Source organism: Drosophila persimilis, unplaced genomic scaffold, assembly GCF_003286085.1.
Source record: "Drosophila persimilis strain 14011-0111.01,24,50 unplaced genomic scaffold, DperRS2 tig00000652-arrow-arrow-pilon, whole genome shotgun sequence".
Taxonomy (NCBI): domain Eukaryota; kingdom Metazoa; phylum Arthropoda; class Insecta; order Diptera; family Drosophilidae; genus Drosophila; species Drosophila persimilis.
The window spans coordinates 1,604,569-1,621,997 of NW_020825329.1; the positions used below are offsets into that span (position 1 = coordinate 1,604,569).

General features: G+C 35.8%; 1 protein-coding gene across 8 annotated transcripts in view; it reads right to left on the reverse strand.

Annotated features, from left to right (window-relative positions):
- Nucleotides 1-4,190: 4,190 nt before the first annotated feature.
- The window catches only part of LOC6603482 (protein unc-13 homolog B), a 29,482-nt gene continuing 16,243 nt past the window's right edge, over nucleotides 4,191-17,429 (reverse strand). For 3 of the 8 annotated variants that reach the window (XM_026991082.1, XM_026991077.1, XM_026991075.1), the window contains 16 exons: nucleotides 16,280-16,386; nucleotides 11,480-11,621; nucleotides 9,617-9,941; nucleotides 9,267-9,539; nucleotides 9,049-9,207; nucleotides 8,872-8,997; nucleotides 8,650-8,817; nucleotides 8,081-8,362; nucleotides 7,257-7,478; nucleotides 6,938-7,104; nucleotides 6,590-6,881; nucleotides 6,175-6,532; nucleotides 5,847-5,945; nucleotides 5,615-5,777; nucleotides 5,432-5,558; nucleotides 4,191-5,358 (listed from right to left, as the gene is read on the reverse strand). In XM_026991082.1, coding sequence (XP_026846883.1) covers nucleotides 5,197-5,358; nucleotides 5,432-5,558; nucleotides 5,615-5,777; nucleotides 5,847-5,945; nucleotides 6,175-6,532; nucleotides 6,590-6,881; nucleotides 6,938-7,104; nucleotides 7,257-7,478; nucleotides 8,081-8,362; nucleotides 8,650-8,817; nucleotides 8,872-8,997; nucleotides 9,049-9,207; nucleotides 9,267-9,539; nucleotides 9,617-9,941; nucleotides 11,480-11,621; nucleotides 16,280-16,386 — 3,172 coding nt within the window. In that variant the 3' untranslated portion in view covers nucleotides 4,191-5,196. Of the gene's footprint in view, nucleotides 5,359-5,431; nucleotides 5,559-5,614; nucleotides 5,778-5,846; nucleotides 5,946-6,174; nucleotides 6,533-6,589; nucleotides 6,882-6,937; nucleotides 7,105-7,256; nucleotides 7,479-8,080; nucleotides 8,363-8,649; nucleotides 8,818-8,871; nucleotides 8,998-9,048; nucleotides 9,208-9,266; nucleotides 9,540-9,616; nucleotides 9,942-11,479; nucleotides 11,622-15,984; nucleotides 16,152-16,279; nucleotides 16,387-16,984; nucleotides 17,079-17,169; nucleotides 17,277-17,429 lie in introns of those variants that run through there. The other 5 variants (XM_026991078.1, XM_026991076.1, XM_026991079.1 and 2 more) reach the window with 4 other exon arrangements.

A 17,429-nucleotide genomic window follows, 5' to 3' on the forward strand; every position in this document is an offset into this window, starting at 1 on the left:
TTAGCTTATTCTAGCTTATTTTTTTCAATCTAGCTTATGGTGACTCTATCGAGCTTTTATCTACTTTGATTTTGAAAAGTGCAGTGGTGTCAACTTAAGCCAACTCATTGCGAAAGGGTCTAGGTGTTATTGTAACTAGCTGCAACCCGGAGCGCAGAGAACGTTTCACAATGATGGCGAAAGCCATTTCTCTCCAAGATAATGCAGCAAAATGAATTAGTTATTTTGATTTAGAGTTGTCAAACCATCGATGGCACTATCGATAGTATTGATGGTTTTGCTACTATTCATGATACTATCGAGCTCTTATAGGTCGCTTCCCCTTCTCTACTTTGATTTTGAAAAGTGCAGTGGTGTCAACCGAAAAACTTGAAGATCCCTTTAGCCAACTCATTACAAAAGGTTCTGGTTAAGTGGGTGTTATTGTAACTGACAATGCGCATGCCATGTTTAAGGCATGTGACATTCTTCAAAAACGACACCTACTGCTTAAATTTAGCGGTGCAAGACTGCTTGAGCCAAGAAAATTTGAAGTTAGGGCTGAGAAGATGGAAGCGCATGGTTACCTGTTTTAAAAGTAGCACGATCGCATATAAATAGTTCAACGTTCAAATGCTGGCAGGCAGGTCTGCTTTTTTTTGGTTTTGATATTTAAACATCGCTCAGCAATCAGCCTTGCCACCATATATGATACCCGATATAAAAAACAATTATTTATTTAACTTAGCTTGAACTCGAATTTCTACAAGATCTGCGTAGTTTAGGGACTCCTTGCTATTGGACTGTGTTTAAAGCAAGGTTTAAGTAAAAAAGTTCAACAAAATGTACAAGAAAATGATCGGTAACAGAGCGGTAAATTAACTTTATTGTGAAATTGAGCCGATTTTGTGATTGCCATTTTGAAATAACAATCACACACGGAATAGCCGTGAAACATCGGTTGTTTTTAGGAGTACCCTGTGCCATCTGGATTTACCGTCATTTGAAGCCACTGTAGGCAGACGCACAAGGCCCTTTTGCTCAAACAACAGTAGCCTAAGCAAACGAGTATCGTTCCAATTGCTCAATTTAGATAGAACTACCCAAGCGAGCACCATATGGAGGTTCCCCGTAAGGCTCTTCTTGCCACTTACGCGGACGATATATCACTGCTATACAGCTCCAAATGCCGCCTTGAGACAGCAGATGGACTCCAGAGTGCGTCCACTCCTTGGAAGCTTGGTGAAGGAGATGGAATTTAAAAGTCAATCCACTGAAGACCACCAATCCATGCTTCACCCTGAAAGCGGCCATAGACCACACCTCACCCATAAAGTTTGAAGGCATAACTTTGGACCAACCAGAGCAAGCAAAATATCTCGGAATCACCCTTGATAAGCGTCTCATATTTGGTCCACACCTGAACGCTACGGCTCGTAAATGTGGGCAAAGAATGCAGCAACTGCGGTGGCTGATTAACAGAAGAAGCACCATGTCAGCAAAAAGAGCGGTTTATGTACACTGTGTAGCCCCGATCTGGCTCTACGGTTTGCAGACTTGGGGTATTGCTGCAAAATCTAACTATAAACGGATACAGGTCCTGCAGGTCCTTTGCCATGCTCCCATAATTTTATACGATTAATAAATAAATTTTCTATTTGACTGGCTTACTTTAAATAATTTCTATTATTGCATTTTGCATAAAAAAGGCTTTAGCGAAATAGGTCAACCAAAAAAAAAACGGGTTTAGCGAAATAGGTCAAAACAAAAATTTCTACAAAATTGGTTAGATTTTTAGTCCTTGCTTTTATTGTATTTTGACTAAAACAAGGCTTGAACAAAATATTTCGTTAATTTTCTATGAAGATAAAACGTAATTTATAAAGACCTTTTCTCAAATTGATATGTTTATATGTTTATATTTATGTATTTTATTAGTATCTTGTATATATTTATCTCGATCCTGATAGAGATAGAGATATACAATTTTCTCAATTCTATAACATCCGTTTCCCTAGGGTATGAAAATCGGTGTATATTTGCTGTCGGCTTGTGATATAATAGAGACTCTTGCCACCTTTTATTTTTTCATTATTCTGAGCCCATTAATGGTATTCCTAAAAGCGAGGTGGACTTGTGTAATTAATATCTGTGACTGTTTTAGGCGTAGAAAATATATAAAACTCGAACGAAACTAAACTAACTAAAAACGAAAATTCGTAAACTAAGGAGTAGGCGAAATCAATGGTGTAAACAGCTGACTGGGTTGCCACCCAAAGTATTTTAATTTGTATAGACGATTTAATTATGATTTAATCAAGTGTGTCATATTATTCCACACTCCCCTCTCTTGGCTTGGTTTGTTTTGGTGCAGCCAAAGTTGAGGAGCGATAAGAAAAAAATTTGTTATCAGGCAGGCTCCGGTTTTCACTTTCTCCGGATTTTACAAAAGGCAAGATTTTCCCGTTTTCAAAATGGAAATATTTGGTCATAGCAACAAAACTATGAGTTTTCGTGCTAACAGCTGACGCAGGCCAATTTGGTTAACGGAACGCTGGCAAGAAATACCGCGTGTTCCGCTGCTGTAGCTAAAGACGTCCCCGGCAGCAGGCACGGCCCCGGGGACATTACTGCGGCTCGTTGAATGACTTGGAAAAATAGTTGGGGGCCATCCGGATGGGAAGGGTGTTTGATATTATTGTCAATACTGTATATCCATATAATTAAGGAACTCTTCATGAGTCCCGCGAAATGCCTTTCGCGAGTCGTACACATTTTTCTTGACCCAAATTCGCAGAAGCTTCGAATTCAAATCTTATTTACTTCTGTATTTACGTATATTTTGGCTATTAACTTTACGCTTTGCCCAACTCACTAGTCAATATACTCTTTGGATATAAAATATAAAATTCGTTGGTAACTTATCTGGCACACAAACTCACTCAAAGTCTCTCTACTTACCCACACCAAATGGAAGCGATGAGACGTTAGAGACACGTTACCGTGACGTCAAGAAAGTGCCCGCGGTCTCACGGCTTCAAAATTTACCCAAGAAACTGACGTTTGCAAGAAAATTAATTCAATCTCCTACGCACGTCGTTCACTTGACCTATGCTGAGGTCCGCACGAGCGGACTGATGCAAAACCGAACAAAAGCTTACAGGTCGATGTATGTACATATGTAGCTTTATCCACTTAAAATATGAGTAGAAGGCATAACCTAAATTGCCCTGTTAAATGTAACAACAAACAGTAAAAAACATCAATCAGTCATCTGTTGTGTACCTTTTACAGTTATGATTTGGTTTGTTGTATAAAAAGCCGTTAACTTTTCATTTCGGCGATGAAATGCGTTTTGTGAAAACGAGATCACTATTTTTGGCGTTTTCAAAAGTAACTGGATAATTTATGCGAAAGTGAAAACCGCGTCCTGGCTGAATGACTTCTAAGGATGTTAAAAATGCGCTGCTAGAAGTCTGCAGTCCAGGCTGCCCGCCATCGATTTTAAATTACTGCAGGAAATTCGACGTAGTGGTGAATTGCTTGGCTGCTAGCTCGAGGATAGATCCATGCAAATGTCACGGAGCCCAAATTATAGTTTAGTCCAATTTTACATCGCCCTGGCGTGGAGAAGCCGGCGGAGAAACAAAGAACGGACTAGGCTGAGGTCCAACGTAAACGGCTGAGAGACTATAAGTAGTCGGTTATGTGTCTGCAAACCATCGATTAAAAAGCGGTTTCAAGAAGCTATCCAGCGCAGATGCAGGTGTTAACCCAGTTACCAGCGAGTTGCCTGGTAAAAAATAGTGTACGGTGGCCTTTGCTAATGCAAAATCCTCGGGTTTCTTAAGCCAACAATCCAAGACTTTGTCGAAGTTGGCCCATGACCTGCACTCAGTGTCGCCCCTGCGCTCGACGTTTCTAGGAGGTTCCTATGTCCAACCAGAGAGAACACTTCATCGACCGAAAAGCCATGCTAAATACTATCGCAGCTGCAAGGACATGGAGGAAAGGAGCATTCCTGAGAAGGCGACACCGGATACTCGGTGGATTCCGGATACTCTTTTTAAGAAAATGTATCTTAAAATGCAAAATTGTTCTTTATAAAATACAAGAAATTATCGGTCCAAATCGACCAAACTCGTGCAATTAAGGTAAATAAAAATGTTTAAACTATTGAAATTAGGCAAGTTAGATATTTATTGCAATGCTTTCGTTAATACCTCTTTTATTACAATAGAAAAAAATAATGATTCACATGGACTTTTTGTGCATGTGAAGTATCTTTAACAAATATTTCAGAATTACCAATTTATATTTATACAGGTACTTATTTACATAAATAGGAATGTGCGTGTGAGTGTAATTCAAATGTACAGATGATTATGAAGCCATTAACAGTTGTTAACACATATGTATTTATATCAGCAGATTTGCCGCATTGTCATAAATATATATGTTATATATATGTATAGGGTAGTGGGCTCCGTCCCCTGCTCAGTTTCGCTCTACACCCCTCAACAACTCTCAAACAACATTTTTATATCAAAACATACATGTATGTATGTATTTGGCCATCGAATTGAATCAGCATTGGCTGCAAAGTGTAATTTTTTTTTATATTTCTTTTCTCTTCTTTCTTTTATTCTAACATAACATAAATTATGTCATCTGATAACAAAGTCTAATTTAAATATTTGAGTGATGTTGGTTTCTGAGGTTAGGGGAACGACAGTGAGTGGCGTTGTGGAGTCTCATAGGTATATATATACATATAATGTACGTGAATGTATGTATGTAGTGTATGCTGGTTTTTTAGGTTTAAAACATAATTTCGGTCTGCAGAAATGTTAAGTACATTTTGTATGCCACAGAGTAAATAAAATGCAGTTGAATTGTTCTTGTACGCTCGTACTATTTCCATTTGTTGTATGTAATTTTTGTGAATTCGATAGATAATTCAATAACGATCACTTATAATATCATATCATTTAGAGAAATATTTATATTTGTAATGTATTTTCTTGTATATGATGGGTTATATTTGCGATTGATAGGTATGCAGGTATTATTATGTTCTGTATTTCTGTAGTTTTACGAAATTATATGGACTTCTTTAAACTAAGGAAATTATTATTATAAGGTCCATTTATAGAGATGTATGTATATATGTTTGTATTTATATGTGTAGAGTTGATTCTTAGCCAGTCTGGATACTTAAGTACCCACTGTTGGTTCCTGACGTATTTCTGATTTCAGCTTAACAAATTCCTTGGCGACTTCATCATTATTACGTTGTGATAGAATCCGTAAAATTGTCCAACCCGTCTCGTCCATTTCTATGCGTCTCTGCAAAGGTAACCAACAGGCGACAGATCCCTAAAAAGAGTAATAGTTTGGATATTTAATACAATCATGTATTTATATATATATTATAACGCATTATGAAAACCTTTTCCGATATGTCTTTGAGCGGGATAACTGCCACGCCGACAAGTCGATCATCACGGGCAAAACAATAGTCCTTAACGCAAATATGCAACTCGAAAAAGTCCAGCTGTTCCTCATTACCAATAGCGCTAGTGTTATAGACAAAGTTACAAAATTGTTGATCAGCTGATTTAAAAGCGCTTACAAGCTAAATGATTCATTGTATTTAGGCGACCAGTTATTTGACTTTGACTTGGTTGCAAACTTCCTCTTCTTTTCCTGTAGATGCGGCCCAATCAAGTTGATCTCAACAAATGGTCGGAACATTCCAGATGGTATTTGCCATTTCAGATCATTAGCAGCCACCACTACGCGAAGAAATACAAATATTTGTGTAAGAAGTGTTCAAATATAGAATCTTACATTTAGTTATTTACCTTTCACATTCACCTTGTGTTCACCTGTGCCTGGGTGGGAAAATAAGTCTATTTGTACTGAAATTTCGCCGACACTTTCCTCTGCATTTTCAGGATCAACTACACAATAAAATGTCAGTTTAAATATATTTATGTAGTAAAGATTATTAACCGGTTACACAATGAAATCAGAATAATAAAAAATGTTATATATAAGAAATTGTGTATACTAGATTTTTAAACTTGCAAAGAAGATGTGATGCTTTCTTTTGGTGAAAAATTAGTTCTATCTCAGCAAAAAATCTCTTTTAAGTATCAAAAGTATCGGTAAAACCAAACAATGACTTACCTTCGTGAACTTGACTAGATATAAAGGTTTTGATAAGTGTGTCGGTCATTTGCGTATACAAACTGAGTGCGTATCGTAGACTTTGAAGCTCTGAAGATTTCTCAAGAAACGTCTTTTTCAGTCCATTGCCACCGGCGTGGAAATATTGTTTTATAGTATCTAAGGCAACATCGAGTACAGCACATTGTTTAGGCGATAAATTTTTTTCCACTTCCTTTGATATGTCCATGACACCGCTAAGCGCACTTTTAACATCCTGTTTTCCAGCCATATGAGACTTAAACAAACGACCCATATCTTCTATTTTTGCGTTGGATGCAAGGTTTTTTGCATTGTCAGTAAGATGCTTAAACATCATCTAATTGGAAATGAGTTTAGAAGAGATTCATTAGAATGAACGGGATGCAATGCTTACAGTTTTATCAGTCATTGGTGGCAAAACAATAGTTTTTTCCAATATTCGCATTACGATTTTCCAGAGTTCTTTTAAAAGTCGTTTTAGTACCGTCTTTTCACAAGACTGCGCATAAAGTGTCAATGAACCATCAAGCAAGTCCATAAGCGGCCTCAAAACGTCATCGGCCTCAACGGCGACAGCGTTACGCTGTGCGGCTTGGTTACCAGCTGTCAGATTTCCACAGCCTCCTTTAATAGACAGCAGCATGTCACCTAGTTCACGCACCGACTGAGTTATTCGAGGCTCCAAACTGAAGCAATTGGTAGAAATGTAGCAACAATACAGTATTAGAATGCTATAACATACCTAATGGCAAACTGTGAGGCCAAATCGTCCAGTGCAGAATTAAGATTCTGTTGAAGCTCTTTTAGTATATTGGCTGCGTCCTCTTCCAGCTTATCCCCACCCATAGACTCAAACATTTTCTCCAACTGTACTCTTAATTGCTGTATGTTGTTCATAAGTATGCAGGCCTATTTATAGTGTAAAATTTTGAATATGGAGGAGAGGCAGACAAGAAAACAGCAGAATAAGGGCGAATCAAGAGTAAATTTATTAAAAATTCCGATCTAATGAGTTTCCTAACTCGAAGAAGCTCGTTAGGTCGTAAATTTTTAGTACTCACAATTCTTTCATCCCTCATATGCTCTGGAAACTCAATTTTCACAATATCTGCATAGGCTATTAGCACTTTTACGATTGTTTTAGCAAAACGCCTCATGTAACGTTTCCAAATTTCTGGATCAGGACACTCGAGCTTGCTAACAACATCGAAACATTGCGTCAATTGCGTGAAAACGTCGACTACCGAATTTGAAAACAAAGCGTGCTCGCTGCTCTTCGTAAACTGTACCATTAGGGCGCAATGAAAAAAGTGAGTGGTTTACGATTAATAAATTAAAAAAGGATAACATATATTTATATTTTATATTTTAGGGATAAGCCTGTTAAACCTTTGGCTTCGGCACGCCGAGGTTAATGTTTTAACCATATGAGTTAAGGATTAAAATGTAAAGAGATTGATACACGGACATGCATATAGCGTCCGTCAAAAGAAAAGTATGGGTACACACAAATAAATAATATGTACATGGGTAATTCAAGATTCCATGCCTAAGGTCATTTGCATTAAACATACATTTTAGTTCCAAAAGATTTAGTATACAAATTTGGTAAAATTATATTCAATCATGAACAGCTACATACAACATTTGCATAGAACCCCATCTTCGAGTTGACTAGACGGCTTAGTTCGGACAGACATTTAACAGTGAAATAACAGTTGTTCGGTTCGAAATGGACAGACGATGATGATAAAAAATATAAATAGCACAGTACAGTACAAGATCCTCCCGCCGGAGCAGAAGTAAATAAATAATATTTAATTTAATAACAAAAAGAAACTTTAAAAAGCATGCTTCTTATCTAACTTAGCCCTTGTATGCTTACCCCGTCCTTTTTATCCCGATTGAACGCCCCGTGAAGGTATTCCAATGAAACATCATCGTTCTCATTTAACCACTGCATCACAAAAGGCTCGAACCATGCTGGATAGTCAGGTACGGCGCCTTTGTAGGGCGGAACCTCCTTGACATAGTTGCTATACAGCCATTTAACGCGAAAATGGAGATTCATGTACGCCGAAGACTTGCAGAGACGATGTTGTTCGTGCTCCTCCAATGCGTACTTCATGTCCACAGCAAAAAGATGCCACATTGACGATGCAGACAGCTAAAATCGTTCAAAAATATACATATTTTAATTTTGAAAGGACACTTACTTAATTTATTTGTATTATTAATGTATGGATTTTGTATATATTTTATGAAAAAGTTTAAACTTATTATTATTGCGCTAGTACAATATAATTTAAAAATCTGTTGTGCGGAAGCCGTTATTCTTACTGATCAAGAATATACGTATGGTGGCGGAAACTCTATGAGTACCGGGTATAAAAAACAAAATTTAATAAGTAGGATTATTGGGTTGACATATAGCACATGCACTGTTAATCTTACCTGTCCAATATTAAGTTCCTGGGGAAATTGATTTAGCACAGTGCCATAGCTGTTTTTGTCCTCATCGATGACCGATACAATAAGTGCAATTAGCTTGTGCCAGAAGTCTACGCTGTCCAGTTTTGGCTCATGGTCGTCTGGAGCACGCTTTGCTTCGTTTGGATCCACCTAAGATGGAAAGAATGAATAGGTTCGGAAAAAACAACATAAATCGACTCTTACCTGGAACTCTCTGTTGTAAAGTTCGTAGCAGTTTTCAAACAGGAATTGATACGTGGATCTTAGACAAGCCTTCACACAATCTTTAACAACAGTACTCGCTCTCGGTGGGCTGGACAACTCTTGTACCTTGGTGATTATATTCGTAATTTGATATCAAATTCTAATTGAAACACATACCTTCATGCGGAAAAATGTTATGCTGGTCAGTAGATCGACAGTAGACTTAAGGTCCATTAACTTTTCAGGACTCGAGGCAGGAAAGTTATTTCTATACATCGACAGGTCAATTCTGAGAGAATTATGTAGTTGGTCCAACAATTTGACAAATTTCTCTTTCTGAAATGAGCGACACGAATATAATTTGTCTACGATATGACCTTTTAATATATATGTACCCCAAAATTGCTAGCTGCAAACCGATCACTAGCAGAGACAGCAGAAGAAGCTGTGGTATGAGCGTAATACGCATTGATGTTGGCCAACAGTGTGCTCATCACGGCGGGTACACCAGGGCAAAGATACTTCGCAGAAAGGCAATGAAAATGCGTCATTCCTTGATAGATATTTTCGATACCGTAGCGCATTGAAAACTCATCGACAATTTCCTCGGGGATCTCATCGAAATAGAGTTTCCATGCATCGTCACCCTTTTGCGTTGGCAATTTAACCTACAATGATAAATTTATATACATATAAATATGTACGTATTTATCTAAAAGACAAAAAGGATTCGTAAGAAACTTACCATTCCGCTATTTTCTTCACACAGATAATGAAACAGGTTCTCGTGCAGACATGTATATTGGACATGGTATGGAGCAACCTTTTCTTCACCCTTTATTTCAACGGATATGTGAAGTCTAATTGCACCTGAAACTGCTGACTTATCCGTTCGTTTTTCTAAATTATACCAAACATCCATTTCCCCGGAGAGCGTACGAACTTCAATTATGGTTTGTCCCAAAAAATCGTCTGATTCTCGAGTCAATTTTTGACGAAGTTTCGATTTAAGGTCATTGTCTTCATCCCAAACGCGAACTTTTATGCGGTCAGAGGAATTATGGCACTCGCTGCATATCCATCCAATCAACAATTTTGACATCATTAACATATTAATAAAATTATTCTACGAGCGAACACAATAAGACATGCACATGTACCTCCATACATTTGCAGTTTATATTAAAGTATCATTGAGCTGAAACACTAAACCCATTTTCGAATAGCGTTTTGGTTCGCATGGAATCGGTTAATATGGTACCAAGAAGTAAGTAATGGCAGATTTTATTATGTGATTTTTTCTTCAAATTTATGATTTGATAATCATCATTACCTTTCCAGATTATTTAATCGACATGTAAACTTATTTGTCATTTACGATCTGATCATCGGAAAAGTTGTAGCCTTTATTATTTAATAGATTTTTTACTAGTTGTGGAAAAAAGTGGTTTTTATTTACTGCGTTTAAGCGTATTTAGTGCTTCAGCTCGGTGCATTGAGTTACGCTTAAGTGCATACAACAGCTTATCAAAATGATAGAGACAATTTCGCGGATAATAGAATGAACAATTTAAAAGATTTATCCGAAAGAGAAATAGTGATAGAGAAAGAGAGAACCATTCTACAGTGGAACATAAATAAGTATATTTTTGCATATACAAATCTTATGCAAACAGATTAGGCAGGCACTTTGTTCTCAGCTACATCTTAGCTGCAACCAAAACAGAAACATAATGTCTGGGAAAAGTGAAGAGTTTTTTCATCAGAATTATCGCATTGTAGCTCTGATGGTTCCGTCATTTTTAAACAGATGTACATATTTTGAAGTAAAACGGATGGAAATATATTTAATATATTTTATATATATTTAACCAAAAGAAAATATGTACATATGTATTGATTTGAAATTAGTGAAATTTGTATTAATATAATATCGAATTTAATGGGTCTAGATAGATTATTTGAAAACTTAAGTGTATACAGAAGGAGCATTAAGTCAAGCAAGCCGGATTGTGCGCTTTTCATGTGCTTGATTTATGAGAAATAGCACACGGTTCAACAAGTCCCCGACTAGTCCCCCAAGTAGGTTTCAAATAAACTAGAGGTAACATTTTTTATAAGCTATAGCAAAAACGTGGCTTAATAATAGGCTCTTGCCCAGGAAAATAACCAATACAAATGAGAATGTTACCTCAGAAAACATAACAAATTGGCGTAAAATGATCAAAAAATAAAAGTAATTCAAATAGAAGAGACCTCAAGGATGTCCAGATTTTTCTTTAAAATTGTACACAATCATTTTGGCATTTAAACGTTTAGGAGCGCTGTATACATCTTTTGGTGTTTCTCAAGTTCATAGCAAAAAGGGATAAATTAAATGTGGAAATGCTAAGAACACGTTTGACCACAGGAATCACTCAGAATAGATCTATGTTTAAAAGTTTACCTGTTTAAATTTATATTTTAACCAAAGTCGGCAGAAGTCGGGGGACTTTTTGAACCATGTGGTACGCATTTAAACGTTTACATATTAAATCGCTAAATACGTATTTCAAAAACATTTTTCATTCAGCAATAAGATAAAGGAATCTTGGGGACAAGTACTCACAAGTGAAACTTCTCGTTCCACACAGGGTTAAGTTCCTGCGGCATTGTTCGCGTTCGTTTTTTCACCTTGCTAACCTGCACCGTCACATATGGATCACTGGTACCGCTTTTATCCTTCGCTATCAGGCCTTGAGCACAAATCACTGCATCATATCAGGTCAAATAAGTATATATATGGCAATTCGTTCGTTTCCAACACCACATTCCACAAATTTCCCACAATTTCGGGTGTTTGTTAATCCGATTTTGGACCGATTTTATCATTATAATGTTGCAGGTAATTTGTAGAATTATTTAATTTATAATTTTTTGTAGTGTTTAGGATTTTTTGTTTTTTTTTTTTGTTTATTGGGAAGTTTTTGATGATATTGAGGTTGTAATTTGGTTTTTGAATAATTTTGGTTTTCAAATTAATTTTTTGGGGTTTGAAACGAAGAAAATCGTTTGAGATTTACATTATGTGCATTTGAAAATTTATTTCCAATTTTTTTTTCAGTGTTTAGTATTGATTTTCAAGGGAGAAAGAAGAAGAGAAAAAACGGAAGTTTTTAAATACATATACGATTTTATAAAATCAGTTCAGCAGTAAGAATGCCGTGCTGCTGACTCCACTGTATTTGTATATGTACATATATGCATGTACATACATTACGCTCCATCAGTTAATATAAGTATATACAAATATGTACATAAGGTTACTAGTCAGTAAGATGCAAGTGACAACGGTATAGTGTTTGTGGTAAATACTGATCACAATAAAATATTTAGTTCTGTACATAAGTACTATACATATATGCAAAGTAAATATAAAGTCCAAAACGATGTACAGAATAGAATAGAAAGTGTTTGGTTTGTCATCAATTATGTATACATACTTACACATAAATATGTCAACCAAAGGATAGACCAAGTAAACTGTGTAGTTTTTGATTGGCTTTCCATATTAAGCATGTATATTTTTATCTATAAATATAGTACATACATACTCGTACGAATGGTTATAGTGCAGGGATCAGGCAGGATAAGTTATATTATTCAAAACTTAAAAAACTACGGCTTCAGTCCCTAAACCGCCTTTCCACGAACATATGTCGTAAACATTTCATCGCTCAAATCATCAAATATTATTTTGTGAAAGCTAAGCAGTGCGTACGACAGAGAGAAAGAGCGTCTAATGAGTTCCTAAATGTTTTTAACTACCTAAAAGAAAAGATGACCTTTTTAAAAAATATCTCCCTATTCTAAAACTAAACTAAATTTAAACAACATTTTTAGCAGTTCACTGTTGAATAGATGTTAAGTAGAAATTTCAACAAAACTTTGCGTACATTATTTCTTTCCTGAATAAATGGGAAGAAATTGGAAATTGTAGTAGTTTACATTGTATATAGTAAAGCTGCAATAAAAGAGTACACGGAGCTGAAGGGTCAGCTAAACTATGAAATTTACCTTATTTGCTATAGTTATTGGGAATGTCGACATACAAGACAAGATCATTCTTTATGATTACAGCTAATTGATTTACGGGTTTCTCATAACTTCAAAAAGAGACGAATGGGGGAAGTGGCAAAAATGTGAAGTACACTCAGCCAAATGATACAAACTGGATCACTACTATATCATATTAAAAAAACGGTCCAAAACGATTCAGAACGTTTCAAAAGAACGGTGCTATACTAACTAAAGCTTTGGCTAACGGTGCTACACATTTTTTCATGTTTTACGTTTTTTGCCACTTATTATAATATGTTCTTTTGCTGGTCTGATTTTCTTGTACCATTTATACTACAAAATTAAAAAATTTAATTTAGATTACAGATTACGAATACATAAACACGTCAAGCAAAAAACGGTTTGTATTACCTTCCTGAAGCATTATTAATAAATATTAAATACATTTTTTTTTGAGCCCAGCTTAAATCAGATTAGTAGTCAGATTTTTGGCTTGTAAAAGGAGATTTTTCGGTCGTCAAACTGCCAGATTTGTACATTTAGGCACTACTTCCCGCCGAAGACAGCTTTCATGCAATAACTTAATCAGACTAACGCTTCACTATCAGAGCATTTTTATACCCGATACTCAAAATGAGTATTGGGGTATATTAGATTTGTGGTAAAAGTGGATGTGTGTAACGTCCAGAAGGAATCGTTTCCGACCCCATAAAGTATATATATTCTTGATCAGCATCAATAGCCGAGTCGATTAAGCCATGTCTGTCTGTCCGTCTGTCCGTCCGTCCGTCTGTCCGTCCCCTTCAGCGCCTAATGCTCAAAGACTATAAGAGCTAGAGCAACGATGTTTTGGATCCAGACTTCTGTGATATGTCACTGCTACAAAAATATTTCAAAACTTTGCCCCGCCCACTTCCGCCTCCACAAAGGGCGAAAATCTGTGGCATCCACAATTTTAAAGATACGAGAAAACAAAAAACGCAGAATCGTAGAGAATGACCATATCTTTTAGACTGCAGAATTTGAATTGGATCGTATTACTATTATAGCCACCATCAAGAAAACAATTTCATTTTTTCTCGCCCTGTCTCTCTCTAACACACAGGTAGCATAGGCGGCTTTGCTTAGAGTAAAACATTAGCGCCTAGATCTCAGAGACTAAAAAAGCTAGAGCAACTAAATTTGGTATCCACACTCCTAATATATCGGACCGAGACGAGTTTGTTTCAAAATTTCGACACACCCCCTTCCGCCCCCGCAAAGGATGCAAATCTGGGGATATTCACAAATCTCAGAGACTATTAAAGCTAGAGTAACCAAATTTGGTATCCGCACTTCTGTTAGATCTCACTATAAAACCTTTATCTCAAAATTTCGCCCCACCCCCTTCCGCCCACACAAAGGACGAAAATCTGTTGCATCCACAATATTGCAGATTTGAGAAAACTAAAAACGCAGAATCATAGATAACGACCATATCTATCAGATTGCTGAGTCTGAATCAGATCAGATCATTTTTATAGCCAAAGGAAACAAATCAATTTGCAGTGGCTACACAGCGCGTGACGTCACGCTCAGACTGATTTTCTGTCTCTCTCGCACGCACTCTTTGTCGTGTCGTTTAATATTAGCGGCCTCTGCCGGAGGAGAGCCATACTGACTTAGTATCGGGTATAACTCTAGAGTTGCGGTGTCCGCAGCAACTCACAACGTTCCCCCTCGTTATTATTAAAAGTATTAACCAGACCACCGAATTTTATTTTCAAAAACTATTCATGCAAAATAAAGTTAAAAAATAAACTAATTTGTATTTTAAAATATCTGTGCGTATAGCAGGCCTTTAATCGCTTTGTGAATCAGTGTAATTTCGAAACGGAAGTACTTGGAAGAAGATTCAAAACATGCGCCGTGCTGGATTCTTAGATTCTGTGTGGAATATAAAATTTGAGTAGGAAGATACTATTTTCCGGTCTAATGTTTGATTTATAATATCTTTGGGGTTTGTTTTTAGATACGTAATTACACTTTTTCTATCTATGTGCAACTGATCTTCGATTATAAGTAGTTTCAGTTTCGAAGCTTCAGATCTGATATATAACTTTGACAGAGAAAATATGTACAGAGAAATATGTATTTTGTATCTTCTTTAAATTGTATTATAATCCGTACATATACATATAGTTCTTATGATATTCTCATTTTTTTTTAAAGTTTTTTTTTGCTCTTAGGTCCAAACGAACTTAAAACAAAATTTGATCCAAGGGGAAACACACATAAAATGTATTTGAACGACTGAGTCTACAGTTATCAAGACTTTTGAACTTTGTTAGCATAGAAAGGACAGATTTTATTAGGATGCAACAAATAGGATCCATGCATGAACCAGAGCTTCAGAGCAAATCAAATACTCATGAGCACTGGTACCCCTATGAAGACACTTCATGTCGTAACTATGTAAGAAACATCTGAAAGGGATACATAGCAACTATCTAGATAGGAGTATGTGGAGAGCCATCGATCGTTAATAGTTAATCGGCTGCGAAAGTTATATAGGCATTGCGAATAGTGCAAGAAATTTATTTAAATATTTACATATTGTATATATACATTATTATGTTTAATCAATGAATTAAGTATGTATATATGTTCTGTGCAAAATTGTGAATGATAGCTTGAAACTAATATTATCTTTTCACTTAGTAAATTCAGTACATTGTACTATGAAAAATGCTGTTTAATAAACATATTAAAGCAGTTCTTCCTTCGAAAGATATTGCTTTGGCTATAATTTTACTTAATTCATAACTCGATCTAAATCGGATAACTACATTATATTGACTGGAGGATCGATTAGAGGTTTCACAGCTTTGGTTTAAAAATAAAACCAGAAAGGTACAAATGGTACTTTCACAACTTCAAAGATTGTTAAAAATACGAGAAATATAGGGGAGCACAAAATAAAAGCCTCCCTGATACACACGTACTCGGACCTACAACATTTTAAATATTGTATGAATTAAGTTACATATATTTAGTCATATATAGTATATGACGTACAAAATTCAAATCTTCCATTTGGTCTGAACTTAAATCTAATTTAAGCAGGAATACTCTTTCATCAGTTAGATCTAAGAACGATCTTTAGTTGTAAAAAAAAACTAAAGACGGACAACTACAATAAAGACGGACAAATGTTTCAGTGTCGAAGAATTTAAATTTTTCTTTTATTCCCAATGGAGTATGAACAAATGGGTATGGGTCCAATTGAAAGTGGCGAAAAAAAAAATATTTATTACTAAATGAAAAACATAAATTGTTGTTTAAAAGCGAAATGGCTTTAAAAGTGTACCTGTAATTGTTAGTTTGCATGACCATTTAGATGTTCCCTCAACAGTTGCGTGCTCAGCCTGTTCTAATGAATCTATGTGTGTATCTGGATCCACACCGAATGTCATCCTTAAATTAAAATCGATTACATATATATGATTCGTTAAATTCGGCATTAAAAATATCAACACGTTAAGTGATTTATTGGTTTGGCTATTGGCTAGGCGGGTCATTTCATATTTAAAGTAATGATGATTTACGATAATCAGAAGCGGTACTGGTACTGGTGCTGGTTCTTCCTTATTCAGTTTCTTACTATAACCCAATGAACATCAAATTCGATCTAATTAAAAAGTCTATTTGTCCTTTATGGTGTTCTCACTCTGATCCCAATAGTTCTATAGGTCGGGTATTAGCGACCTGTACAATATTTAAATGTCTGTGTGTGACGAGTACAGTCGCTGAGTATTCTTTTGTAACATTAAGCCGTGTTCCCAAAGTCAAAATGTACCTAACTTAGGTGGGTCTTAGCACAGGCAGAAGAGAAAACAGTATTCTTCATTTAAGTCATATAAATATTGTATATATATATATATAAATATACATAAATAATACATAATATATATATATATATATTTTTTTTTTTTTTCACATACATATACATATAAATGATCTATACAAATATGTATATTTATTTTGCGTACATGCATGTTACACATTTTGCACATACATAATAAAACACAGTTAAATACAATCACACGTACATTATTAGTCATTACAGTAATAGTAACACAGCTGTGTCATTCGAATGCAAAATGCGACTGCAAATAAATTCACATACATTTAAATTTAATTTGAAACAGAAAAGGATGACGTTTATCAGTTTTATTTTGTGTAGAATCTATCTCAAACCTGTGATTGCTATTTTGGCCGACCATTTGCTTGTGCCATCCAGGACGCTCTGTTTTACAGCCTTCATATGACCGGTGTGACTCTTTTCCTCAACGCTGAATACGGCTCTGGTGGATGAACGCCAGGGTAGAGTTTACTATCTTTTTTTTTAAAATAGGTTTGCCCGCTTAAATAATTTCGCGTTTCCGCTTACATAGAAATACATAAATGTAATTCTACCCCCTTTGAAGCTAAAAAAGTCTTTCGAGTAGTGAAGGTAA